The 27,601-nt window shown below is 57.7% G+C and overlaps 1 protein-coding gene across 5 annotated transcripts in view; it reads left to right on the forward strand.

Annotated features, from left to right (window-relative positions):
* The window catches only part of PRDM16 (PR/SET domain 16), a 313,101-nt gene that overhangs the window by 85,510 nt on the left and 199,990 nt on the right, over positions 1-27,601 (forward strand). For all 5 annotated transcript variants that reach the window (XM_041770218.1, XM_041770222.1, XM_041770220.1 and 2 more), the window contains exon 2: positions 15,758-16,107. In XM_041770218.1, the coding sequence (XP_041626152.1) occupies positions 15,758-16,107 (350 nt within the window). The remainder of the gene's footprint in view (positions 1-15,757; positions 16,108-27,601) is intronic.

Here is a 27,601-nt window from a genome sequence, read left to right on the forward strand (position 1 = left end):
CCTGGGAACACACAGCAACACACAACCATACACTGTCGAGTACAACTGAACACTGTCCTCTAAACCATCCCTCAGTCCTGTGTCCCCGGTCGGCAGGGCTCCCAGGGATTTATAGTGAGCTGCTGGCAGCCAGTGAGGGCTCAGTCAGTGCTGGTCTACACCCCCCCTGCTACCACCACCAGCAGCAAGCTTGAGAAGGTGATGTTCAAGGGTGTCATCAACAGAAAAGAAGGCGGAGATGAAAGCCTCTGTCCCTGGCCCCCTTCCGCATGAGAAGCTGTGATGTGAGAGGAATTTCTAACATGGGCCCTGTCCATGCCCAGCCCGCCCGTTAGCCATCAGCGGCACTCGAGGTTCCCAGTTCTCAGGGAGTCAGTGCCTGGGCTGTGGATCAGGCCACGGCCCGTGTTGGGAGTGCGTTTAAGGTCCGGCCCCACCTGGAGGCAGAAGGAGGTCGGGTGCCGTGCTTGTCACCAGGGGCATGAGAACACCCAGGGGTGGCAAGGGGGACAATCTCCCCATCGTGATGGAGACAGGGAGGGGATCCTGCCTCCACCCCCTGCCCCCCCCCACATCCGCCACAGGCCACGGCCATTTCCAGTCCCACTGACGTGCCACAGCCATGTGCGTGGTGTGTGAACAGGTGGGAAGTTGGTGAGACTTGTAAATTAGTTGCTAATGAGGAAGTTAGGAGATTTGCTGAGGCATAAACAATAAGAAGCCCCGAGAAAGAAGATAAATGGGTCCAGAGCTCTTCCCTCCCCACCCCCAGCCACCTGCCTTCAAACTCTGGGTTAGACGGGCCTGAGATACAGATCTGAAGGCTGGGTTAATAGGAAGAAATTGGTTGGAAATGTAGAGACAATTAATTGAATTAATATGCCAAAGTGATGAAGGTGGTGTCAGGGTACTGGGGGTGTGACTGGGCTACCTGCCGCCTACCCAACTCCAGGTCCAGGGCTCTGCAGATGACCTGTCCCTGGGCCCCGTGAGGACCTGACGGGGGCCCCATGGCTCTTCTCTGCAGAGAAGCTACATAAGCTGGTGTGTCATCCAGCTGACGCAGAGCCCGGGAAGCCCTCCTGATGACTGACCCCTCAGGTTCCAGAACCAGCAATGAGACGTCTGGGGGGAGCACGAGGTGGCTGCCCAGGCCACTCTGACCACAAGAGATGAGCTGTTCTCTTGAGACAAAGCCCTGAGGCCTGGCCTACTGTGTCCAGCCCAGGGAGTCTCCCGAACCCACCTGCAGTGAGTGTAGGTCCTGTCCCTAACACTGCGCAGGGCCATCTCGGGCAGATTTTCAGCTTGCCCTATAACAAAACCCGCAGATTTGGGAACTCAAGAGAAGCTGAACTTAAGGATGAGATCTGCCCACATAGGCCTAGCATCCTGAGTTTGTACGGCTAGAAAATATTCTCGTAAAAGTGGTCAAGAGCCAAAGGAAACACTCTGTTTACTTGACTGAAGCCGACTTGCGACGGCGACTTTCTTGGGGACGTCAGGGCCAGGAGACATTTGCATGGGGCTCAGAGCCCGGAGCAGGGGCCTGGCAGACCAGCCCGGGCACTGTCATCACCAGAGTACGGCCTGGGGCAGGTCAGGCTTGTCTATGCCTCGGTTTCCTGATCCATGCGATGGGGGGTAATATTGGGCCTTGCTCCTGCGGTGAATGGTAAGATCATTGGCGGGTCTTCCTGGTCGGCTCATGGACGTTGGTCGCTACCTGGATAAAGCACCAGGCAAGCAGGGCATCAAACCAGCGTGCCCACCTCGCCCACCGCACCCACCGTACCGACCGTGCCCGCCCCGGTAGCCCCTGTGTCGCCGCAGCAGCTCTTGGCGCCCTCTGGCCGGCGTCAGGTTCTTGGGGGGAAGGAAGGGAAGGAACCGGCGTCGGCTCCAGCCCCTGGCGCCTCTCGGAGCAGCGGGCCTCTCCTCTGGCTCCCGGTCCCGGGCCGGCCGCGCTCGGGTCAGCAGCAAGCTAACGCCTTTGTCAGTGTGATTAATAGTGCTGGGGATTGTCGTTAATTCACTGCCTAATGACTGCGGCCGGCGCGCTCCGAGTAATCGGGTGATGTATGTGGGGAGCGCCCACCTCATGGCAGAGGTGAAAATCATTTCGACAAGTCAAATATTGTCACAGGGAGCAAATGGCTCTCCCTGTTAATAAAAATTAATGAATTTTTTTCTTTCTTTCTTTCTTTTTTTTTTCTCGCCACTGGCCTGCTAAATGAAGCTGCAGAGTGGCTGAGCCGGGACGAGCTTGGCGGACTTAAGCACTTTATTTGATGGTTAAAACTATAAACGTCTTTATTAGGGCAAAATGCAGCCAGAGGGCCAGGATGGGTGTCAGCCACCGGTGGCCGAAGCTGGTGGCTGCTCGGGTGTGGGAGCCAGTGAGAGGCTCCCCCAAGTCTGCGGAGGGGGGAGGTGAGGGCAGGCAGTGAAGCTTCCGCTGGCTCTCTGGCATAGAGAGGGGGGGTCCTCCAGCCGATTGCTCATCCCTCCTGTCTGCAGCCCCGTATCTATGCAGTATCAGGAGGGAGCAGGTGCCTGGGCAGTGCAGCAACGCTGAAGGATCTTCCTGGCTCCCCGAGAACCGAGACACAAGAAGGCACCACTGTCCTGTAGGGTAGCAGGTGGCTCTGGCTTTCTTCCCAAACCAGGGGACTGCACAGCTCTCAGGGTCCCAGGGAGCCGAGGGGGCCTCCAGGGAGGGCAAGGAGTGGGGAGGACCCATGACTGCCTCTAGCAGCAAGACATCTTGGACCACCGGTCTCCAGGGCTAGGGGGTGAGGGGATGCAGCTGACCCTTGGCCACTGTGTGCAAACACATTTTCATTGTGAGCAGCCACGGCCATGGGGGTGCACCTGCCCTGCCTGGAGTGGAGGTCCGTGAGGAAGATGCTGCACCTCCTGAAGCTCTGGCTGGTGATGCCTCCAAGGCAGGGCCACTTCTCCTCCCCTGCTTCCCCTACGCAAGGGCACCCTGGGCCTTCTGGGACCCTGCACCTCACGCCACCCCGAGGAAACCCGACCTTCCAGGTGGAGGGGCAGGCGTTCTGGAGCGGCTTTATTCCTCTTGCGATTTTTATTTCAGGGCAACATTTGTTTACGTGTGATGTGGCTCGCTCTGGCCTGTGAATGGCAGCCATAGGCCCAGTTGGTAGGAACTAAAGAGATAAATATATCTATAAATAGTTTGGTGGCGGTTGTCGGGGGTGTTGGCTCAGGGTTAACCCATTCCTTCTCTGCAGCGGGGCCCACAAAGCACAGAACAGAAATGGCAGGACGTGTCCTGTCCCTGCCATGAGCCTGTGGGGCGTCCCCTGGGAGGGTGCTGTTCCTGGGCTGGGCCTGCAGAACCACCTAGGGGCCCTCAGCCACTGTCCCCCAAGCCCTCTGCACCCATGGCCTGCCACCGGGTACACCTGTCCCCTCCCAACACCCGGTTACAGCTCTTGGGTCTGTCAAGCAGTGTGCATCTGTGAGTGTTGGGAATCCTGGGCCGACCTTGCTCCTGGATGCCTCCACTCTGTCCTCCATTGGGTGGAGGGAGGTCCAGAAATCCACGGTACCCTCGGGCCCGGGCCTCTGTGCCCCTGGCTGAGTGTGGAAAGAGCCTGAGGTAGCTTCTAGGAGAGGGAACAGCCACCAGGTTCTGTGACCAGCACAACCACCCAGAGCCCAGCTTGGAGGGGCACTCGGTGAGGACAGAGCCCCAGGGGCCCACAAAGAGGCACACTGGAGGCTGCTGTGGCCACAGCACCAGGAGCAGTGTCCTCACACGTGGGTGCATTGTTGCTTTGAAACACCCACAGGTTGGGTGTGCTTCTCTTATACAGATAGGGAACCACATCCAGACAGCCTCTGTGAGCCAAAGGAAGAGCATGCCGTGTTTAGAGGAGTGGAGACTCAGTGGGGACGATGAGGGAGAGATCGCTGGACCTGGCCAGGGGCGGGGGTGCCGTAGACGGGGCCTCCTTCACTTTGGTGGGATAGCCAGTCTCAGGTTCCACTGCTGACGAAAGCCTCCTGTGGTCTCAGAGACGGGCACACCCACATTCATGGTAGCGTTACCCACGAGAGCTGAGAGCGGGATGCAGCCCAGGTGTCCGGCAACACACGGCTGGATGTGCAAACATGACCCATCCATGTGACGGAAGTTTCCTCAACCTTACAAAGGAAGAGAATGCTGGCACCTGTGACGGCACGGGGGGACTTTGAAGACAAAGTATTCAGTGAAATAAGCCAGAAACAAAGGGACAAACCCTACAGGATTCCACTTGCAGGAAGTCCCTGAGGAAGTCCGGTGCAAAGACAGAAGGAGGAGGTGGGCCCCGGGGGCCGGGGCAGGAATGGGGGGCACATGTTCCATCAGAACAGAATCTTGGTTTGGGAAGAAGGAAAGGTTCTGGAGATGGACTGTGGTAACGGTAGCCCAACAGTGTGGATGCACTTAATGCCCATGAACTGTGCACCTAAAATGGTTAAAATGGTCAGTGTTATGTGTCCCTTACCATGATTTTTAAAAAGCCCACTCAGTTGTTGGAGGATGTCAGGGTACACACGGAGCCAGGGCCCGGGGCCCACCTCCCTCGATACCCAACGGGTCCTGCAGGCTGGGCCCCCTCTGAGGATGAGAGGGCTCCGGGCGGGGGGCACCCCTGTGCGGCCTCCAGCTCACACAGGACAGGCACGGGGGCCAGGGAGAGTTGGCTGTGATTGAGAAGAAAAACAGACAGATTTGAGCAATCCGTGGGCTACCTCGCTGCCCCCAGGGCTTGGGCAAGTGGTGTATTAACCAAGGAATAAAGGAGAGGAAGAAAAAAGGCCAAATCACATCTCTCTGAAACAAAGAGGCTTCGTACCAGGAACGAGCCTTGATAGAAATTGCAGTGGCATCGTGAGCCATTCAGCGCCTGCCCGGGGCGATGGAGGCAGTGAGCAAATAGGGATGGGGGCTCGGAACGGGAGCTCGCCGTCCCTGGAGCTTTGCGTGGATAAATAATCGTCCTAGAATAATGCACTCGCCGTCAGCGGGGGCCAGGTGGTCTGGGCTGCGGGCGGAGCCCCCCGCGGCCCCGGGTCAGCACAGCTGGAGCGGGGGCTTGGGCGCCAGCGCGGGGCATGGAGGCCAGTGGGCTCCCAGCTCTCCGTCTCAGAGGGCAGCCCCTGGGCACCCGGCCTATCCGTGGGTCCACGCAGACGAGAGGCCAGGACGGGGGCAGGTAGTGTGTTGGGCGAAGCATGAGCAGGGCCCCGTCGGCTCCTGTGCATGGTGGTGTGGCAAGGCAGGGGGAGCCCCTCTGGCCCCCCTTCTGGATCCACAAGGCTCTCTGGCAGCCACAGGCGGCCCCAGGGGAGGCAGGCTGACCTGGGGGCTCAGCTGGGCCCTGGGTCACCCTAGTGTGTCGGTTTCTTCACTGGCAGGAGGGGCAGGTCAGCATGGAGCTGTGGCAGAGGAAGGACACAGGGGGCCTGGGAGAGAGTACAGCGGCCCCCAGGCCACCCCCTGGCCCTCCTGTTACGAAGTACCAGAAATGGGCTTAAAGCAATAGAGGTGGATTCTTTCACCTTCTGGGGGTGTCTGTGATCACTTGGCTGCCTCCCCCATGTATCTCCCCATGTCTCTTCATCTAAGGACACTGGTCATGTTGGACGAGAACCCATCCAATGCCCTCATGCTAACCTGCTGCATCTGCAGATGAGGCCGCTATCTCTAGATGAGACCGCTTTCATGGGACCGGGGTGATAGGACAAAACATATCTTTGGGGAGACCCATTTCAACTCACATAGTCGGGAGCTGCTCCATCTTAGTGATGTCCTGGGTGACCGTCCTGGGTGGGATGTGGGAGGCAGTGGAGATCATTGCAACCAGAGTCAGAAGGCCTGGACCTGCCACTGTGGGTGCCGGACAGGCTGCTGGGTTGTTCGGACCTCATTCCAAAGAGGAGGCAGCCCCGTGGGCCTCCCCTGCCTCGCTCAGTGTTTGAGATGAAAGAAGAGCCTGCGTGAATGTGGCTGGGTCAAGAGGTCACCAGGCCTCTGGACCGGGGAGCTGAGGGAGGAAGCCCCACCTCTGTGGGGAGATTTCTGTCCAGGCACCATCCCCGGCTCTCGTGGGCCCTAATGATAATTCCGCCATCCGCCCTGCAGCTGGGGCTCGTCGCCCTCCGGTCCCTGTGGGCAAGGTCCCGGGCGTGGGATTGAGAATATAAATGACAATTGATTATTATTAATATTTAGCATGTTTGCAGAAACGTCTCTTCTCGGTGCTATTAATCTGTCGTGTTAATAGCAGCCGCGCTCCTGCTCTTGTGCTCGGCGGCTGTGCGGCGAGGGGAATGCCAATGAGCTGCGGGCCCAAGGCGGTGATGGAAGCCGGGAGGTGGCCCCGGGTAGCAGTGACTCCTGGCGGGGAGGTGAGCCTGCTTTGCTGTCGTCCTAACGCCGAGGCCCGGGGCTGCAGGGACAGCCACCACGTTTGCTGTGGCGGATGAAAGCCTAAGAACACCAGTGAGACAGAACCCTCAGTTCCCACTCCCCTTTCTAGCAAACCATTCCTGGAGGCAGGTCTGCAGTCCCAAGACCCCTTCCACTGATGAGGGGGCTTCTCCTGAACGGCTGTCCTCGACAGACCAACCCGTACCAAGATCCTCCACTAGAAATAAAAACATCCCCGCGGGCTCACCTAGAGCCAATCTCTCCGCCCCTCCTCCTCCCTTGAGCAGCAGACTGGAGGGTGGATGACATGACAGCTCCTGTGGACTTATAGGCTCTGAACCTGGGGGTGCTTTCTGGGGTCTATGGGGGGCCCAGTGTACAGTACTCCTCCCTGCTTGGTCGGAGATGTGAGAGTCAGAAGACGAGCACTAAAGTCTCACCTTATGTCTCCAGAAAGGCTCAGGTGGACCATGCAGCTTAGCGAGAGGACCAGATATGGTTGGGCCGAGCCCCAGAATCAAAGAATGGTCGCTCCACCCCTGGAATGCTAGACCAGGCAGGCCACTTCATGTTGGGTGGAGGGAGGGCAGCCCTGAAGGAGCAATGGAGAAACTGTCCCTTTCCAAGATAGGGGGTGGGTAGAGCAAACCCAGGTACTCATCCCAGATTAACTAATCAGGCAAGTGGGGTAAGAAGAGCCAGGGACTCTTGTTAATAGGGGTCTATTCTCAGGGAAGGAAGCACTGAGAATTCCTGCCTTCTACATTTCCTGTTAAGAATCATCCTCAAGATGATCCTCACATCCACTCACCCACCCACCATCCATCCATCCATCCAAACACCTACTCACCAACCACTCATCCATCTTTCCATCTGTCCACCCACCTACCCATCTGTCCGTCCATCCATCCATCCATCCATCCACCCACCCATCCATCCATCCATCCATCCATCCAACCACCTACTCACCAACCACTTATCCACCCATCTTTCCATCTGTCCACCCACCCACCCATCCGCCCATCCATCCATCCATCCATCCATCCAACCACCTACTCACCAACCACTTATCCACCCATCTTTCCATCTGTCCACCCACCCACCCATCTGTCCATCCATCCATCCATCCATCCATCCATCCATCCAACCATCTACTCACCAACCACTCATCCACCCATTTTTCCATCTGTCCACCCACCCATCTGTCCATCCATCCATCCATCCATCCATCCATCCATCCATCCTCGCATCCACTTATTCACCCATCTAACCATCCATCATCTGCCCACTCATCTTTCTACCCACCAACCCATTCATTCCTCCATCCATTAGTTTATCCATTCATTTCCTGTATGTCTTCTATGGAACATGAAGAAGGCCACCACTAAATGCCAGGACACTTTTCCAGGTGTGTTCTCACTGCATCTAGAACCTTAGAGTCAGGTGGTGTGGTGTCTGAGACCTTTAGAATCAGGACTGAGATGTCCCCTGTTGGGCCCCTGCTGTTATGTGGCCATGAGCAAGTACTCACTCCCTGAACTTCCCTGCCCTGATGTAGGAAGTGGATGATATCTCCATTCTGCCCCCCCAAATCAAGGGCCCTGCTGGCTGCATGCTCCCTGGGCCCAGTCAGCACCAAGCAGCCTGTGGGACCCCAAGGGGCAAGTTGCCTCTGGTGTTCACAGCTGCACACAGCTGCCCACAGGCCATGGGCCACAGAACCAAGGAGAACTCAGTACTCTGAGCAGGTCCACCTGCAGTTCCCCAGCTGCTTCCAGAACCCATCTTGGGTGGTTCTAGAATTGAGTGGAGGGCTTCTCCATGGTCTCAGGGCTCTGGCAGGGACATTTTGTACCCCACATCCCCTCCCCTCTGTTGCCACATCCCTTTCATAAATTGACCCTTTCGAAGCAGTAACTTTAAATGCTTCTCCTGGGAGCCCCGCTGAAATGTCTCTTTACTCGAGGCCTGGAAACCTTCAGTTGACCTTGGTGGAGGTGCTGTCCCTGCTCCTCTGGCATCGCCCTGACAGACACCGTGGTCTGAGGGTGCTGCAGCGCAGGGGTCTGGAGTTGATGCCGTGTGAGGCCCTTGTGCAGGCAGGGCAAGGGGAGCCTTCAACACTGCTCTTGGGCATCTCTCTTGTGCATGGGGCTAGCCTTGTGGTGGCCCCATGAGCCGACCTGTGGGGTTCTGCGGGGATGCAGGGAGGCTTCCTCGACTGCCGCTTCCTCCTTAAGTGTCTCCACAGGCACTGTATCCCTCCTTTTGGGGCTGTACAGGTTACCAGAAACGTGAGCACCCTCCCAAACTAGCGTGGCAAGTTTGTAGGCTGGCTGGAGGTGAGTGAGGGGTAAGTCAGGGACCCACGGACAGGCACTGGTCTGGATTTCTGGAAGCCTGGTCGTTTTAAGGAGATGTGACTCCCCTCGTGTTAAACCCTATCTGCCCACAAATGTGTTCCTGCTGTTTCAGCCCTTCTGGGCTGATTCCCCACTTGCCAGAGCCACAGCAGGGGTTCTCATAGGCCTCTTTGCCTGCCCCATTTCAGGCTGAGTGGGTCTGGAGAGCTGGGCCTGAGGGCTGCTGGGGCTGCTGGCCTGGGGACTCCGATCTGAGGACCCCTGAGCTACATAGGCAGGACTCCCCCAGAATATCCAGCAGCTGGGTCCACCTTACCTGATGTGGCAGGCCCGTCACCATCACTGGGGAACCTGCAGGGTTTGCCCAGAGTCAATGCCCTGTAGTCGGTCCCCTGCTGCTGCGGAGACTTGCCTTGGCACTCTCAGCGCCCTGGCCTGCTGGTGGCCACTGGAGGGCACAGGTTCCTTCTCTGGGTGCAGGGCTCCTTGAGCACCTGGGCCTGGCCCACAGCGGGATGCCAGCCTCCTATCTTGTCTGCAGTGACATCTAGGTCTGCCCTTGCCTCCTAAATACAACGGGGCTTCTTCAGACCAGGGGCAAGATCTTAGCTTCATTTCCAGTTCAGGACGTTGAATGTTAACTGAATTCTTTGACTCAAGTGTCCACTCAGCCCCGGCCCTATGTGTCCTCGTGTCTGACCCTGTCAGATCCAGGTTACACAGCTCTGCCAGGAGGCCCAGTCTGCCCACAAAAGACCACTGCTCTTCTGGGTCCAGACTCCCTGGGGGAGGGCCCACTGCTGTGCCTCTTGGGGCTCCAAGGTGTTCAAGAGCATCTTGACTGAGTGGCACATCCAGCAGAGGAGGAGGTCTGTCACCATGTTTAGCCCCAAAAGTGTTCCTGAAGAGACCCTGGGGTGGCTGGGAGCTTTGAGGAGCCTGCGGGGCTTGGGTGTCATACCACTCACCTTGAGCATCATTGTCACCTGCTACAGGAGGGCATGTTTATTCCACTTTACATCTCAGCTTCAACGGAGTAGGGGGTGGCTGATGAGTGGAGGGGCTGCCCAGGCCAGGCTGTGGGGGTCCTCCTCTGAGGAGGAGGGCTGAGCAAGCCACAGGGCTTCTTGGGGCTTGGTTCTATGGGATGACTAGGATGGTTCCCTGTGTGGGCTCTGTGGGCTCTATGAGCCAGCTGCAGGGTATAGGGTGGACCCCAGGTGGCAGCCAGGAAGCGGGTGGCACCCCAGGGCAAGGCTGAGGTCAGCCTGCATGTCCTCGCTGGGCAGGGCCATCTACCCCAGATCTGCGGGACAGATGACTTGCTGACTCTGCAAGGCCTGGATGGGGTTTGCTGCAGTTTTCCCTGGCCATCAGAGGAGGTCAGCACACTGAGGTCCAGTCCTGAGCACACTCAGGTCCAGTCCTGAGCAGCTTGGCTCCTGGGGTCGTGGCAACCTCTCCCCTTTCTCCCCATGATCTGTCCCCCCCTGTAAGGGGACCTTGGTGCCCACCTGATGGTCATCATCAAATCAGCTGAGAACATCTTGCTTTTGACCCACAGACCCTGAGGTGATCACCAGATGGGCTCTCACTGGGTGGGGGTGCATGGGCTGAGCTGCTGGTCTCCCGAGGCTAGGCCCACCCCAGGCCACCTGCCAGCCTGTCCTCATGTCAGACCCTCCTCAGGGCATTCTCACCTCTCCCGAAGTATGGCATGTCCACTCCTGCTTCTAACCCCAAACGATGGGGATGAAATGCAATTAAGCAGGAAAGAAAGCCAGACAAGGATGCGCTTCCCGTTTTACTACAGGTCACCCACCCGTTTGGCTTCTGAACAGAACTTGTTTCTTCTTCCGAGGAGGAAAGGCAACATCCCAGTGTGCGTGTTCAGGGAGACGGAAGCTCTGTGCCGGCGGCGCTTTGGGGTGAAGCCCAGCCAACACTGGAATGGTGGGAACTCAGCTGCCAGGCCTGACTTTGAAAGGAACCAGCTAGACTCCTGCAAGCACATTCTCCCCTGTTCTTGGGGTTCCTGCCCTGGTGGCTGTGGGGTGACCTATAGGGCTGGGGTGGGTGTGAGGGGCATAGCCGCTCCATCTCCCACTGTGGGACTATAGGGAAGCCACCTCACTGCTGTGTTCCTCTGTTTCCCCCTCTGTAAAGCAGGCAGCTCAGCAGCGAGAAGGTCATACCCGGGGTAGGTGTGGGGGGATGCCCATTCTCCCATTGCTGATGGGGCTACCTTCAAGGCGCTGACAAGAGGGTCAGGAGGTGCGGGGGTCCCATTTCTATTTCCCACACTCCGCCTATACTCTTCCGTCCATGCTGCTGGGGGTGGGCCCATCTCAGGACTACGCTGGCCTGCCTGCCCCTCTTGGCCCCTCCTGAGACACCACGAAGGACCCCCATCAGAATTTCAGGGCCCAAGAAGTCCAAGTGAAAGCCTCCCAGGAAAGCTCAGATTTGGGGGGGATCCGGTGACTGCCTTCAGCCCCCACTCCTCGCCGGGGTGTGCCAACCCCTGGGGACCTCCTAAAGGTAGGGTCAGCACTCCTGACCTGAACTAGAATGGCGGTATCACATGATTTTGTAAGAATTAACATTTTCACATCACTGTGGCATCTCGTTCAGATAACGCCCAGCCTCCTGGGACCGACGTGGACACAGTGTAGGATGCTGATTCACGCTTCCCCAGGGGCACTGACGTGGACACGGTGTAGGATGCTGATACACTGCTGCCCTCGGCTGTACACTAGGCTCTGTAACCACAGCTCTGTAACCTGGTGCCTGGTCCTCCGATACCTCACGGCTGCCCGCTCCTCCCATGAGTGCCTGGGGACCTGTATCCAGCGGTGGTGGGAGCACACCGCCCCGTGGGTGGGCCAGGTCACATCAGGTGTTCAGAGGCAGAAAGCCCTGGAGCAAAGAAGCAGTGTTCTGGTGGACCTGAGCTCAAGGAGAGTTGTCCCAGGAACTGGGCAGAGAGCTGGTCCTGGATGGGGCATGTGGGCAGGGCTCCATAATCCCTCGCTGAGCCTGTGGGCAATGGGCTGTGTCATCTGTCTCAAGATGACAGTGACGTTGCAAGCTGGCATCAGGATGCCTCTGTGGGGTTCTTTTGGGACCACAATGGGGGCCACCCCAGCCCCCGAGCTGTGTCCCTCTGCCCTGAAGGAGCCAGGGCAAGGTGGCTCCTAGTTCTTCCACGCCCCAAACCCCATGTAGAAGTTTTCTCACTCTCAGGGGTCTCCCGACAGAGGACAGCTGCACCCTCCCACCCAGAGGGCATGTGGAGGCAGGGGCTGGCCGACGAGCCTCCCTTGCACACCCCGTACACACACACTCCCACTCACCCCCAGGCCTTAGCCCTGCCAGGCCCTGCACAGCACAGCGCTCCGGCCAGACACGCCAACATGTCTCGGGGCATCTCCTCGAAACACAGTAGAGGCAGGACTGGAGCAAACCACATATGGACCTAGAGAAATTGTACCCCGCCCCCCCAAGCCTGCTGAAGTCAGGGCTCCAGTCCACCGACTCCGTGTAAGAGCAGCCAGGAGCTTCGGCTTCAGGGGCCGCTGGTCCTTACCCTGCTGATCACCACCCTCCCAGCTCCTGCTTATGTGGCCAAGGGGACACCCTGCAAGGGACCCACTGATCTGGGGCCATCTCTCCTATCTCTCTCTCTCTCTCCAGACCCCTACCTCCTGGCTGCTGTTTTGATGTTTAGATGGGGTTGTCCGGGGAGAGGCTGGGGGTAGCTTCCCATCAGGGATTATTTGCTACCATTAGGGCAGGAGGGGGCACAAGGCTCCCATTGTGGGATCGGAAGAGACCAAGCCCTAAACTAAGGGTTCAGGGTGGGACCCAGGGCAGGATGGGACTGAGGATGTGGTGGCTCTCAGCTGGTGTGGTCCAGACCCAGGAAGCAGCTAGGTTTCTTCACTTCTCTGACCTGTTTTCTGAGACCGAATGTCCATTGTTCATACATTGAGCAGCAGGTGACCAAGTCTCCAAGTGCAGTTTCAGCATCAAGTCCCCAAGAGCTCCGTGACCTGGCTGAGACCCTGGCCTACAGCAGGTGCCTTGGGGCCGTGGCTCAGGATGGCCCCGCTGGCTCACCAGCTCCTCCCCTCTGCTCCCTGCTTTTATTATTTTTTAGTCAGTCTCCCAAAAGAATTTTTAGGAATGATGGACTGAGTCATGAATCCTTAGCCTGAAATTACCGCAAAACCCAAATAAAGGACCTCAGCTCTCCCGACGAGTAAACAACACACAATTGCACAGCCTATATTTCCAAAGTCATAAAACGCTCCCGTTCTTGGCTCTGCATCCTGACTTTTGAGAGAGTGCCTGCCGGCTGGAATGTGCCAACAGTCCTGGGGGTCTGGGGAACATGATGCCCACCCCCTGTCCGTGCCCGCCTCACCCAGGGCAGAGGGGCTCCTGGCTGGAGCTCTGGCTGAGGAAGGATGCTCTTTTGATGCAGCCTCTCCGGTTATGCGAGGACCTGGGAAGCTGGGCAATTTGTGCCGGCCTTCCCCGAAGGCTCCGGCGGCCCAGAGCAGCTTACTGCCTTCCCCAGGGCCTGGGGCTGTTTCTGCACTTCATTTTCTCCAGATGTCTCCTGCACACTGATGAGGTCTCCTCGCCCCACCTGTGAAAGAAGAGCTCCCTCACCCCCAGCATCAGGGGCCGTGGGATGGAGACCTGGCTTCTCCTGGTGGCTTCAGGCAATCACTTAACCCCTGTGCCAGCCGGGGGTGGGAGGCCAGCCTCGCGCTGCCTGCCTTTAATCAGCAGGAAACACCACCTTTCTCTCCCAAACTGTTTGCTCGGCCAGTAAATTAAACATGCCCTTACAGCACTGGTTTTCCTCCAGTAGGTGAGGAGTTTTGGGAAGTAGAATTCAAACAGGAAAAAAAAAAAAAAAAAAAAAAAGCCAAGAAAGAGCCCTGAGATGAATATATACAAGGGGATGGGGACCCCTCCCCACTTTCTGCCCCAGCAGATCCTAATTGTCCTAGAAGGCGAAGGCATCGCACCCCGAGGCGCATGGGGAGGGGGGCCCGGGGCTCCCAACCTGATTTTGTTTGTGAGCCTCGTGCAGTCACCAGTTCCAGATAATGAGGTGGCATGTTAATTACCCCCCCTTTTAATTTACCTTTATGCTGCACACAGTCACCGGGAAGGCTTATGGGGGTGTTCTTTCAAACCTAACGACTTGGATCTTTCTGGCGGAGGGACCAATAGCTGCCCTTCTGTTGTTGCATTTTTGAAAGGAGCCTACGAGTCAATTAGAAGGGAACCGTTGGCCACTTAAAACATAATAATTACTTCTGTGAATGCTGCTAAATTAAATAAGTGTTATCCCCGTGATTTTTTTTTCTTTAAGACTTTGGTTTCTTTTGAAAGAAAACATTTTCTTACTTCTCAGCAGATCTGTTTGCAACCGGCGTGAGGATTCTGAAGTCACTTCTGTGCTGGAGAGGCTGTGGCCCCAGGGCGCAGGGGGGGGCCCCGAGGCAGGGTCCCTGTGGCAGGGTTTCAGGCCAGTGCACAAGGGGCTTGGGCAGAAACATTCAGGCCGGAGGTCAGCAGGCGCCCCCATCCCCCAGCCTCCCCTGACCTCCCGTTTCCTCACTGTGCGATTCACGTTCACAAAACATACAGGTTCGGCCTTTGAACTGAGTGGTTCATTTGGAAGGTTTACCCAGGTGTGTGACCACTCCCTCCATGTCAGTCCTCCCCAGAGGGAACCCCGTGCCCATGACCTGCCACTCCCGGGGCTCCTCTCTCCTAGCCCCCAGCAACCACTAGCATGAGCTCTGTCTCATGGACTTGCTTTTCTGGACACTTCCCGTGAACGGATCATGCTGTATGGGCCTCAGCGGGCACCCTCCACTGAGTGTTGTGTTTGCCAGGTGCATCCCTGCTGCAGTGGGGGGAGAAGGAGGGGGGGGGTTGTCAGTGCTCCATCCCTCCTATGGCTGAGCACCATTCTGCTGTGGACCTGTTCACCTGTGGATGGACAGGGGGCAGTCATGCCCTTGGGGATTCTGGACATACGGTTGTGGGCACCCAGCTGTCAGGGTCCCCACTTCCCATTCCTCTGGGCAGAGCCACCTTCCTGACTGAGCAGCTAGCTACTCCTTGCTCTTCCTATGCTTCCCTCAGCCCACGTCTCACGATCCCCTCTGTGTCTCAGGCCTGGTGCACGTCCAGGTGGCACTATTTTGGCACCCACAGTCTCCTAGGATGGACCCCAAAGACAGGCCTGCAATGGATGTCAAACTTGGTGGCCTGCAGCACCACAAACCCCTCATTTTTGACCTCAGCAGACCTCTGTCCTAACTGGCCCTTAGGCCACCAGGAGCTCGGGAACCCATCCCCAGGGCCTCTGGCCCTACCAAGGTGCCCTGAGCTGCCCAGGTTTTAGAGCAAATGTCATAGTGATCCAAATTCTGAGTCCCCCTGAGAGTCTGAAACATGTCCCTGACCCCTACTTTCCAAGGCTAGACACAAACCACAACGGTTCTGGAAAGAATATTTCACCACCAGCCCTGGGTTGGGTGTCCTCTCTGACGGCTTTCCCCAGGTTCGCAAACTCGTGGAGCGTGGGCAGCTCCTCTCTTTGTTTCCCTAAAGCAGAAGAGGCAGATGACGGGCCCTCGGGTGTCTGCATTGGGCCACGCACAACTCTGTGGGGGTTCTGAACCCTGGTTCCCAAAGGAGTGTGGCAAAACCGCGTCCCCGGAGTGAGGGCCACTTTGCTCGGGACAGAGCAAAGGGGACGTCTCCTGGGCAGGGGCTGGCGGTCGGCCATGTCTGGGCCTCTGGGCGCCCTCGGGTTCTGTTGTGCCCCGTGTCCCAGGTGGTCCCCGAGTGTCACGCACAGGGAGAGGGCGTGCCGCAGAGCCTGACGCTGCATTGTCTCCTTCAGGTGACGGCGACATTGTAAATAACATGCATGAGCCTGACCCGGACCTGCTGGCCGGCGAGAGCGCGGAGTACGAGACTGAGGACAGCGTGGTGTCCCCGATCCCCATGGGGCCGCCGTCCCCCTTCCCCACCAGCGAGGACTTCACCCCCAAGGAGGGCTCGCCGTACGAAGCCCCTGTCTACATTCCCGAGGACATTCCCATCCCACCAGACTTTGAGCTGCGAGAGTCCTCCATCCCAGGGGCCGGCCTGGGGATCTGGGCCAAGAAGAGGATGGAAATCGGGGCGAGGTTTGGCCCTTACATGGGGGCGCCCCGGGCCACGTGGAAGGAGGCTGACTTTGGATGGGAGGTGAGCATTCCCGTGTGAGCGTGATTGATCACGGCCATTTATCTTGTGTTCAATCTATTTATAAAGCCGGGCTGAGCAGTGCTGCCCGAGGCGGGAGGCTCGGTCGGAGAGAGCGCTCGAATGTCACATTTCCCAGGCTTATTTGGTCCTGCAGCTTGCATGACGCGACTCAGCAAACATCAGAGGTCCTCGTGGGCGCCTGTCAGCCCCCATAGGCTATGCTTGCTCTCTTCCCGGAAATGTGTCTTTAATGAGCTCATGTCTTAAAACACTCCGTGCTCCGTGTCTGGATCTTAGGTGCTAAGGCTGCAGTCTCTGCAGAACCGAGCAGATTAATGGAATGTCCCGGAACAGGAGTCTCTACTCTGGGGAATGCTCCTGCAGATGGGGGGCAGCCTGAAAAACACTCCTGGTGGCCGTGCTGCCCCCAGCATCCCCTACATGTCCATGCCAGAGCCCCCTGCCCACTGGACTCTGGTCAGCGGGCTCCCAGGGAGGAGCCCCCACTTCTCTGATAGCAGGGGGAGCAAGCCTCATCCTGCCTGGGAGAGGCATCTTGCAGTTTAGATTTCCCTAACAATCTGGGCCTGGACTGACAGTTCTGGGGGCTGTGTGTGGTCAGGAGAGGGAGGCCTGTCAGGTGAGGTGTGCTGCTATCCCCAAAAGCATCCCTCCAGGGCTTGGGATCTCTCGAGGTGGTGTTGGTGGGGACCACAAGGCCCACAGAAGTGTTCTCCTTGCTGGCCCTGGCTGCTCTCCCAGCCTCACATGGCCAGTGCTTGGTGGTATTTCTGGCAGAGACCCTGCCTGGGCAGAAAATGCAGATGCAAACCCAGATTCCTTCTGGGTGCTTCACGACTTCTAAAAGTGCTTGCAGGAGGTCAGCTCTAGGAAGGGGCGAATAGTCCAAGGAGGGAAGAGGACCCTGTGTGGCAGGGGCCAGGGGTGTGAGGGCCAGGGCAGGCTGTGCTCCCTGCCTCATGGTGCCTCTGGGAAAGCCCCCACTGTTCACGCTTCAGCACGCTGCGTGGAGGGCAGGAGTAGCTTAGGTTTGTATTTGCTCTCACATGGGAGGCTTTACAATCTCTAAATCCTGCCCTCCTTCCTCAGCCCTGAGCACATCCCAGGTGCATGCTTCTCAAGGATTCCCGGGAGGCTGGGTGTGCTGATGGATGCTGCCCACAACTGGCAGAAGTAAGATCTTTGCTCCCTCTCTGAGCACCAGCCACCTCGACTTTCCAGCAGGCAGGGGGATGTGGCCCGTGGTGGCACATGGGGCGTGGGCCCTGGGGACATGGGGTGCCAGCCGGAAGCCCTGATCTCCGTAGAGTGCTTTGAGGGTCTAGGCTAGAGGTGGGTTGACCAGACAGATGAAGGAATGGGAAGGCCAGAACCCCCGGTGGTGGGAGTATGTCCTGCTGTCCAGAGGCAGCAGACAGGGTGTGTGTCACTCAAGGACGGGGTCGCCTTCAGAGCAGACCAGCCAGGGGCCTGGGAGCAGGGTAGGGCTGGTAGCGAAGGAGTTTGAAATCCCGGTGGTTTGTGACTTGTGGGGTTGCCCCTCAGGGGACGGAGGAGAGCCTTTGGGAGACTTGGCCTGTCCTGTCCTTCCTACGCGGCGATTCAGGAGGTGGACTTAAGGGTGTTTATTGGATACGCTCAGGAAGATGTGCGCTGTTTGGTTAGCAGGCTGCTTCCAGAGGCAGAGGCAGACAGACCCTACAGGTGGCGCTTGGTGTGACCTTGAGGCAACTTCGCGCTTGTCTGCTTTGATACAAGTTTCTGTTTGCTCCTTTTCTAAAGAAATGGCCCATATCGCTTGTGCTCGCTCGGTGCCAGGCCTGGTACCGGCTGTCCCTGGGATCTGCCCGGTGCCTGTTGACTTTGCGACATTGTTTATTCTCCGTGTACGTGAGGGAACGTTCTCCACGGCGCGCCTCCTGTTCCTGCAGCGGGCTTTGTTCTGCGGTGGTGACCTGACAGCTGCCTTTCATGCCAGCACTTAGGGATATTTGCCCACAACCCAACGTCCTCAAATACTGTTCCAGACGCGCCCTGACACTATCTCAGCTGACCTTGCTTCCCTTGCAAGCTCGGGCGCCGGCTACCTGCCTTTGTGATCTCTTTGGGCTCCGTGGCCTTCCATCACATGGGGTCTGAGCCACTGTTGTGTTGTCCTTGCATCTTAAGGACCAATGATGGGACTGGGCAGGAAGCCTCCGCCTCCCCGGATGCAGGAGAGAGGGGAGGAGGTGGGAACCCCGAAAACTCAGGGCAAACCCCGCTGTGCCTGAAATAAATAAAATCCAGGCATTTTTTGTTTTGTTTTGTTTTTTTCTGGCTCCACAGACCTCAGTTTGGGCCTTTGGGGCAGGAGAACCAACCATCGATCCTCGTAGGGGAGTCTCCTTGCTGAATTTCCCAGCTGTCCACATAGATAGTGTAGTTTCACATTGTTTTGGGTCTTCTTCTGGCAGGACTGGTGGCTCCGTCGCACCTTCACAGTTAGGCCCTGTCCTGGCCTCTGTAAACAGAGCCCAAGCCTGAGGTGGGGGTCCCGGGCTCCAGAGCCTAGATCTTTCTGTGGTTCTTGACGAGACAGGGGCCACCAGGGAGGTCCCTAGTCATGAACACTAACAAGGCACTATGACAACCGCGGAGTGACGACCGCGGATGCCTGGGCCCCTGTCCCACAAACATGCCGCCTGTGGGCTGGTGGGACACTCACAGACAGCGGGATGCAGAGAATGTTAGTGCTGAAGTGTCACATCACCAGGGGATGCCAGCCAGACCCAGGATGGTCAGAGGCAGTGCCCAGGGGCAGTGCAAGTGTGCGCGTCATCTTGCAACATGCTGAGTTTCAGATGTGTAATTACCAGCTCACTCCTCACGCTGGTAATTAACTTTTATAAATCAGGACAATTTGATTTTACTGCAATTGACATGGTATTCGTCTACGGAGGAAGAACCAGTGAGGACAAAGGAGATGCACGGAGGGTCTGTACCCCTGGGTGGGCGGCAGTGGGTCCATGGTGGGTCCAAACTTAGCAGTGTGGCCTCTCCTGGATGGCTGGGTTGAGGGTCCAGCATGGGAGGGAGAAACCAGATGCTGGTCAGGTGTCTCTCTGGTCAGGAGGACTGGTTTAAAATCAAAGTCAAATAGATTATTCTTACCGTCATCTTGGGACACCACAGAAATAATTTTCTTTCTACTCTGAGAACGAAATTCTTGCTCTGAACCATTCCAGAGAAACGGTTCTGTTTTCTTTTCTCTTTTTGTAATGGACCATGGTGCCTGACCACCACATGGTTTCTGGTGACGGGACCCCTCTTGCAAAAGTGCCTCCACGTGACCTAGGACCTTAGGGTTCCAGGCCAGAGGGGCATCTTTGTTTCAGTAAAATGGGGATGCGTGCAAAGCTCCCTGCATCCGTTTACTCCCCACACATCCTTCAAGCCTCCCACACATGGCCTCTCCCACCCACGTGTGCATCAGACAGTGACTCGAGGCCTCCCTTCTCTGCGCTTCAGGGCACATAAGAAGTGACTCCCAAGTCAGGCCTGTCCCCCTGCACCCCGGGCCTGGCTAGCCCTGTGTCCAGATGAAAGAGTGGGCCGCGTGGAAAAGGACCCCCAGGATCCACCTCAGAGGGTGGTGATCTGCCTTCCTGCCTGCAAAGATGCCCAGACTCCCAGCCCCCCTGCCCAGATGCAGCCTGCCGGCTGACGCAGCCACCACTCACTCTGCCCAGAATAAATCACCCCATGATTGCACTTGATTGCCCTGGGGTCTGAAAAAACAATGATTTTGATCATTTGTTGAGTAAATCATGACATTTATCATCGTGCTACTTATTTTGCTAATTAAGAGCTGGCTGCGAGTGACAGCCCAGAGGGAGCGGGCTCCTCGGAGGTGCCACCTGCCCCCGGGCAGGGCCTGCAGCAGGTGGGTAGCATCGTACAGGACCCCAGAGGGCAGCAGCAGGAACAGTTGTCACCTTGACAGTGCTCACGTTTGGCCTGCTTCCTCCTTGTGAGCACATCTCCCCCAGAGAGCCCGCTGGAGGCTGCTTCTCCGGTGCCCAGCCATGGCCTGGCCAGTAACAGGCACTCTGACATGAGCCGTTGAATGAATGTGCCTGTCTCTGTTTGAGAAGCTGGTGGAAAATGTTAACGTGAATTGATGGGGTTTCATTTATCTGCAGAATTCACTCAAGTGGATGACCTCATCCCTTGGCTTTCATTTCTGAATAGTAATATACGTGTTCATTTGTTCAATCAACAAACAGGCTGTGTCTGGACCAGGCGGGATGGGAAGCTCTGGGGTCACGGGGGAAAGCAGCCCCGAGGCTCAGGCTGCCCTGATGGCCGCTCTTCAATCACACAGCCCCCAAGCCCACTCCTCCTGGGTGTCCCCCGGGGCCTGCTGGAGGGGTTTGCTGGGGGTAGGACCCTCTGGCTCCCGTGGACCACAGGACACCCAGAGACTCCAGGCTAGGGGGTGTTGCTGGCAAAAGCCCCCGCCCCAGCCCTACAGTCTTGGATGCTAAGAGATTTTTGTTAATTTAAGATTACGTTATGATCCAGAATGTATGCCCTTGAGAAGGGCCTGGGGTTCAGAGGAAGCTAACTCTCTGGGTGTCCAAGCCTGTCCACCCACATGTATTTTAGAAAAGCAATGCTTTCTTTTCCAAGGTTGCTGCTGAGCATCCTTAAAATGAGAAGAGGTTTGGAGGTCTAATTTTGGTCCAGAGTGTAGGCTGGCACTGAGGCTGAGTGGGCACTGGGCTGGCTCCCTGGGCCCCGGGCTGTCCACTGTGGTGGCCATCCAGCCTATCACATCGCCAGGGTGGAAGTCTCCTGGAGGGCTTTTGGAGACACCGTGACACATACACAATAGCACAGTGCCAAGAACTCACTTCTCCAAGAACACAAAAAGGTTTCCTGGGGCCCCAGGCCTGAGGCCAAGAGTCCTGGGATCAGTGGCCTCTGCACCTTGGCTTCTCACCGGCCCTGCAGGGAGTGGCTGGGGAGTCACACCCCCCCACAAGGCTGCAATTATGTGGCCCCCAACCTGAGGCCTCCACCTCTTCCTGAGGTCCAAGCTCTCTGCAGGAAACCTCTCTGACATTCACCTTTGCCTCAAACACACTTATCTCTTTCCTCCACATCCAGATGCTAGCTTAGACTACTTGCTCCTGAGTGGTCGTGTGGGGGTGTGCACACACATGCACACACACACACAAGCACACACATGCACATGTGCACATGAATACACACGCACAGACATGTACACACATGTACACGCACGCAAATACATGTACCCACACACATAAACACACATGCACACACCTTTTTTTTTAAGACTTTATTTATTCATGAGAGACACAGAGAGAGAGAGGCAAAGACACAGGCAGAGGGAGAAGCAGGCTCCATGCAGGGAGCCTGATGTGGGACTTGATCCTAGGACCCCAGGATCACACCCTGAGCCAAAGGCAGGTGCTCAACCACTGAGCCAGCCAGGTGACCCACACCTTTGGTTTTTACTGAAAAACCTAGACTGGGCTCCCTGCTTCCAAGGGCAGGAGGTTCCCTGTCCACCCTGCCTGGATTTGGCAGCTCTGGAAGAGCAGAGGGGATCTGAAAACCGCCACCCCATTGCCCAGCGTGTTCAGTCCATGGGGGGTGGGGGTGGGTCCAGAGAGCATGGAGGGGGTGCTGCAGATGGGTGATCAGGGGCACGCAGGTATTGAGCAGATGCCACCTGCCGCTGCTCCTAAGGTCAGCGCTCACCGGGGGCCACCTCCAGCCCATAGAGGGAGGCACACATGCTCCCTGTGGCCCATAGGCACTCACTTGTGCCCATACACAGTTGCTCACATGCCTCCATGCAAAGCCCATGCCTGAGCCTCCTCTGTGCGGCTCCCACCCTAGAGCAGACACAGATGTGTGCTCTTGCTGGGGTGGCTCTTAGGCTGTCTCACTGTGTGTTACTCTTGTCGTTCCCGCCATGGGGTAAGAGCTGTGGCGGGTGGGTGCTGGGAGAGGGGTGGCCACCCATCCTGTACACACTCCACTCCGTGGCTTCCTGCCACTCTGATAGCCCCACGGGTTAAATATCCGAATGTGGTATTCTCGGGCCCAGATCTTGGCTGTCCTTTCTCTCTGCCCACTGGGGACTGTCGGGCGCAGCATCCCTTCCCCCCAGCCCCAGGAGTCTCAGAATCTCTCTGCTTTGCTGTCCTTGCCTGGCACTGACTCACCCCTGACGCTTTCCATTCTCCGTCTGGGCGGCCTGGAGTTTTATTTTAGGCCAAGATACACTGCAGGGCCCGCCCCCCCAGCCCCCCCCCCCACTTCCCCTGCTCCCCCGCCCAGTGACTTTCTGAATGTGCTTAGGAGGCACACCATACATTCTGGAAGGCGTCAGCATGTGGTTCAGTGGGTGTTCACACCCCTTGGAAACACCTGGACAGGAGTGCGTTTAGGGCCAGTCCCCATGCCAGCTGATGGGTGCCCAGATCCAAGGGAATGGGCCCAGGTCTCGCTGTGCCCATGGAGGCTGTGGGGAGGCACAGAGCCTCATGCATGGACTCCTTGCTCCTCAGGAACCACTAGGCACAGGCCCTGTGCTTTCACCCTCGAGTGCCGTGACATGGGGTCCAGACGTTTCTAGCCCAGGAATGCCATGAGATCCTGCACTATCTTAGGCCTGGCTCTGAAGCACGGGTATATAAGGAATTTCAGAAAAAAGGGGAGAGAATGACTAAGAATACCTCCTTGATAGCGCTCTCCTTTATTTCCTTAAGGGGTAATAACTCAGCCACAACCAGCAGAGGGTACTTTCTTTAAATAGAGCATTCTGATTCACAAGCGAAAAAGGAAATAAATATTTTCTTTTCATATTCGAGAGACGTCCCCGAATACCAACTTCTTAAATGGTATTTTACCCTGTGCACCCCCGTCTCTCTCTCACCAGCGACAATCAAGTCCACCCCTGCTCTGCAAAGGGCTGCTGGGGAGGCCGCACCGTGGAAAATCCTGACGGGTTGTCAGAAGGAAGCGGGCGGGAGCCGTGGTGGAGGGGAGGGTGGCTTCCCTTCTGCTCAGCTCAGCAGCCTTTCCCGTGGGGCCCTGGTCAGCCCCTCCTGCGGGCTCCAGAGGCCGCGGGAGAGCACAGTGCCTCTTCCCTCCGTCCTTTCTGTCTTTCCGTTGTCCTCCAGGCACATTGAGAGAATGTGACGAAGGCCCTGGCGCCTGTGTTGGGCAGGACTGGCCATGCCGCGGCAGTGCAGCCCTGGAGCACAGACCCAGGGGCAGGTCCGTGTGAACTGGGCACCTGCTTTGTGCCACCCACGGTCCATGCGTCCTCTTTCTACTCCTGGTCCTCATGCTGCCATTGGTAAATGGATCCCACGTCCCAGCCCGTGGGCTGCAGGGGGCCTGGCAGGGTGTGAGCTCCCACCCCACAGTGGTCCCTGATGCTTGTGATGTGAGAGCTGGAGGGTCAGGATTTGCTGTGGCCCCTGAGTGCCCGGGGCCCCACTAGGGGGCTAACTCACACCCTCACACTAGGGGGCTAAGACATGTCCAGGCAGGAGCAGTGTGGCAGGGTCTGCCCAGCTGGTCAGCCTCTGATGCACCGTCTGGATTGCCCTTTGCACACGAGGTCTTGTTCTGGCCCTGACAGGGTCCAAGGAGGGCAACCTCTTCCCCTTGCCACCTCTGAAGTCCCAGAACTTCATGCTGAGCATCCCCCAGTGCACTTTCCAAATGCAGATTTGGAGCAAATCTTCTGGATCAGAGTTCAGGTGCAGGTCCCCAGGAACGTGCACCCTAATGAGCCGTGGGAGCCTGGGCACTTGGAGGAGTCTGTTCCAGACCCAAGTCTTGGGGAAGGGGCTTAGCTTGAATTTCCCACCCTTGCCTATAAGTGTCTTCCTCTCCTCAACCCTGGGACCCCAGAGAGACATTTTCCTGCTTCCATGAGGACAGGTAGTAACAAAGCCTTTCTAACCACAGAGCTTGTCAGGGCCAGGTAGACAGAGTCGGAGTGGGGGCACCCAGGGGGGCTGACCCTGTGGGCAGGGGACGGAAGGGAGCTGAGGGTGCCGGGATAGCCTGGCCACCCACCATCACCAGGCTGAGCTCTGGGCCAGGGGCTCCCGGGGGCTCTCAGCCTGCAGAGCGGGCCCCTCCTGAGGACATGGCTGCGACAGAACTTGGGTCATCGCTGTTCTTGCTCTCACGGTTCAGGCAGGAGTCTGAAGCCCTACAGAGGGAGGGGTCACACAGGGTCACACAACAGATCGGCGCAGGGGCCCTTGATCAGATCCTGCCGAGCGCCCTGCAGTTCACGTAACCAGCTCATGCCTAGAGCAGGGACTCAGCCAACCCCTTCCCCCGTGCCCCTGGCCTGTGTGGACACTCCATCCTGCCCACCATGCACAGTGGGTGATGGCCAGGCCACAGCTCCCCCAGAGAAAGTGTGCAATGCCCCTTTGTCTGCTCCCACCCAGCAGAACTCAGGCTTCCAGGTGCTGCTGGTGGCGCCCTCTGGGCTGACCCCATCTGCCCGAGGCACAGGCAGTGGTGCAGACCCACCTGCCAGGATGAACCAGCTGCAACACCCTCATGTATACAGAACTCTTTCCATTTCAGATACTCCCCGGCAGCAGACCTCCCAGGGAGAAGAGTGGGCAGCTGCTGGCCAGGGGGCTCTCTGGGAAACCCCGCCACGGCCTTGGCCGGCATACATCCGGCCTCTCCGCGGGCCTCCCTCCCTCTGGGTTGGACGAGAATCCCAGGCGTTGCAGGCCATAAAAGGTCTCTGGGTCATGGGACAAGGGCGTGAACCTCCCAGCCAGGCCTGGCCTGCTTATCAGAGCTTCTCTCCCAGTTGAGAATTTCTGTGACCAGTCACCCCTGGGTTAGGAATGTGTTCTCAGCACGTCATGGGCCACCTCGGGCTCCGCCAAACCCGAGGGCAATGCAGCCACTCGCACCACTGAGGGAAGCCACAGGTGTCTGCCCCTGCTGGGCTCAGGGCTGGGCTGGGGCAGGCCTCCATCCGTCCGCAGGGTGCTGGGCACTTGACGTAGCTGGGTTTGCCCTGACTGAGGGGCCGGTCAGCCCAGGGTGGCCTGTCTGTGGGGGGCGGTTAGTGTGGGCATGGGGCTGCACGCCACAGAGGGTGTGCTCCTTGCAGGTCCTCGCGCCTTCCATACCGGTTAGAACACAGTGCATGAAACAGCTAAGAGGGATGTTGAGAGTCAGTCCTCGGGCTGCATGTTGGTGTATCTGGGGGCACCTCCTCCTCCTCCAGAAGAAAGATGTTGAGAGTAGTGCATCTGCGTGGCATCCTTGGGGGTGCCGGTGGCTCATCATATGTGCGACTGTTTCCCAGGGAGGAGCTTCAGCAGCAGCCCCCGGGGCCTCCGAGGTCTAGTCTATGTGTCCTTCTGCGGCGGGAGCCACCTGTGTCTGGCGGGCAGCTGCGCTTCCCTGTCTGGGCGAATGCCCGGGGTAATTGCACATCCCATTGTATCCTCTCCGCTCCGTCATGTTCTAGATACCCACATCACTCCTTGCCCATTTAGATCTTTCTAAAGTCCGCCGGGCTTATCAGCACAGCCATTTCACGAGGAGCTAAGATTTCTGCCGTTTAGGCCTGCGGCATTGTCTGTCCCTGCGGCAGCCGAGATAAACCCTCACCCAGAACAAAGTCGCCGTGACCTTTTACAAGTAGGAGCGGCCTTGTTTCCCTCTAGACTAATTTATCAGCCTGCCTTTCAGCCAGGCCCTCAGAGGAGGCCCCGGAGGCGGCTGCCAGGAGGGGGACAGGGATTAAGACGCCTGGCAGGTCCTCGTCTTCCACGGGCACCTTCAGGCCAGGGCGGAAGCGCAAAGGATGGCCTGGGACTTGTGGCCAGATGTTCACCAAAGAGTGTGGGGTCTGCGGGTGGCCAAGCCCCCTCCTCACCTTCTGGGTCAGAGGGGATCCAGACTGCAAATAACAATGAGGTTATGAAATGGCTTACTGGTCCCAGTGCCCCCAGGAGTGGCCACTGAGGTCCAGGATGGCAGCCACAGCCCCACCCCACTGTCCCACGGAGCAAGGGCCTCTCCTGGGCCAGACTTCACAAGAGCCACACAGGCAGCTCTTTGGGGTGAGGGCCTTCCCAAGAGCACATTTCTAGAAGGTTCCAGCTGCTCTGGCAACTGAAATTTGGATCACACGGGAGCCTCCCATGGTGTGAACTTGTAATAAGCCTCATGTGTGTGAAGAATCATGGGGACTGAGAAGCATGAGAATGGCCCTGCCCCAACTGGGCGCTCCTTGAGCCCTGAAACACCCTGGGTGGAGCCTGCCAACCTCATGGACTTGCCAATCGGGGAAAAGTCAAAGGACATACCACTGTGGGTCCCAACCACCATCCGGGCTGCCACTGCCCTGCACAGTCTGGGGGCCCTGGACCACCATTTCTCAAATCTGAGCTTTCCAGGCTGACTCTGACCCCTGCAGGGCTCAGGGCTTCAGCTCCACCTTCTCTCTGCCTCTTTCTCTGTCTCCGGGGAAATTGGAGTCTCAGGCCTGCATCTCCTAGGCGCACACAGTGGCTGTGATGTCAGGCCGCCTGCCAATGTATCAAGGGAACCCTGTTGAGCCTGTCTCTTCACTGAAGCTGAGGGCTTGCCTCCGTTCTCCAGCAGGGAGACCTCATGGTGGTGGTTGCCGAGGTTCCCAGGGGCCCCTTTGTCATCCAGCTGCCCAGCCAGCATCCCCAGTCCCCAGTGAGGCCTGGCTTCAGAGGTGGTGAGCCCCTTAGCGCGTCACGGCACCGAGGTCTGTCCCACCTGTGGGACGCCGCCATGGATATGGCCCGTGCTGGTGGCTTCCTTTAGACTCAAGTGCAAGAGACCTCAGAGCCATTAGTGGGATCTGAAGCCTGAGCTCAGGACGTGGGGTGCTTGCCCTACACTCAGCAAGCCTGGTCCGGGCTCTGGGAGGAGAAGCCTGTGGGAGATGCCACCATGCCTCTGTTCCCCTGTTCCCCTGCTTTCCTTGAACATCCTCTCAGAGGACATCCTCCCGCCCCTAGCAGGGCAGGCAGTACACAGACCGGCAGGGATGGGAGACCCAAGCCTGGGCGGGGACCCCTGGGAAGCAGCTTGCCTTGGTGATGCATGTCCCTCTGGTAGATGGGGGACCACGAGCTCTTCACCTTCACATGGGTTGGAGAGGATAGAAAAGGGACCTGGTCCTCATTTTGATGAAAGCCCCCCAACTCCATTCACATTATAGGCGCTGCTGCACAGAAAAAGACAAAATTTCCCTGTGTGTACAGTTGGCATTGTTGTGGGGGGTTACTTTCACGGAGCAGACGTGGAAGCCCGTGCAGGGATAGATGCACAGCACAGTGGCCAGGAGGGGCATCTCTGGGCTGGGCCCCCCACCCGCTGCACGTCTCAGCACCTCCTGTTCTCCCGCGAA

This window comes from Vulpes lagopus, chromosome 10 (assembly GCF_018345385.1).
Source record: "Vulpes lagopus strain Blue_001 chromosome 10, ASM1834538v1, whole genome shotgun sequence".
Taxonomy (NCBI): Eukaryota; Metazoa; Chordata; class Mammalia; order Carnivora; family Canidae; genus Vulpes; species Vulpes lagopus.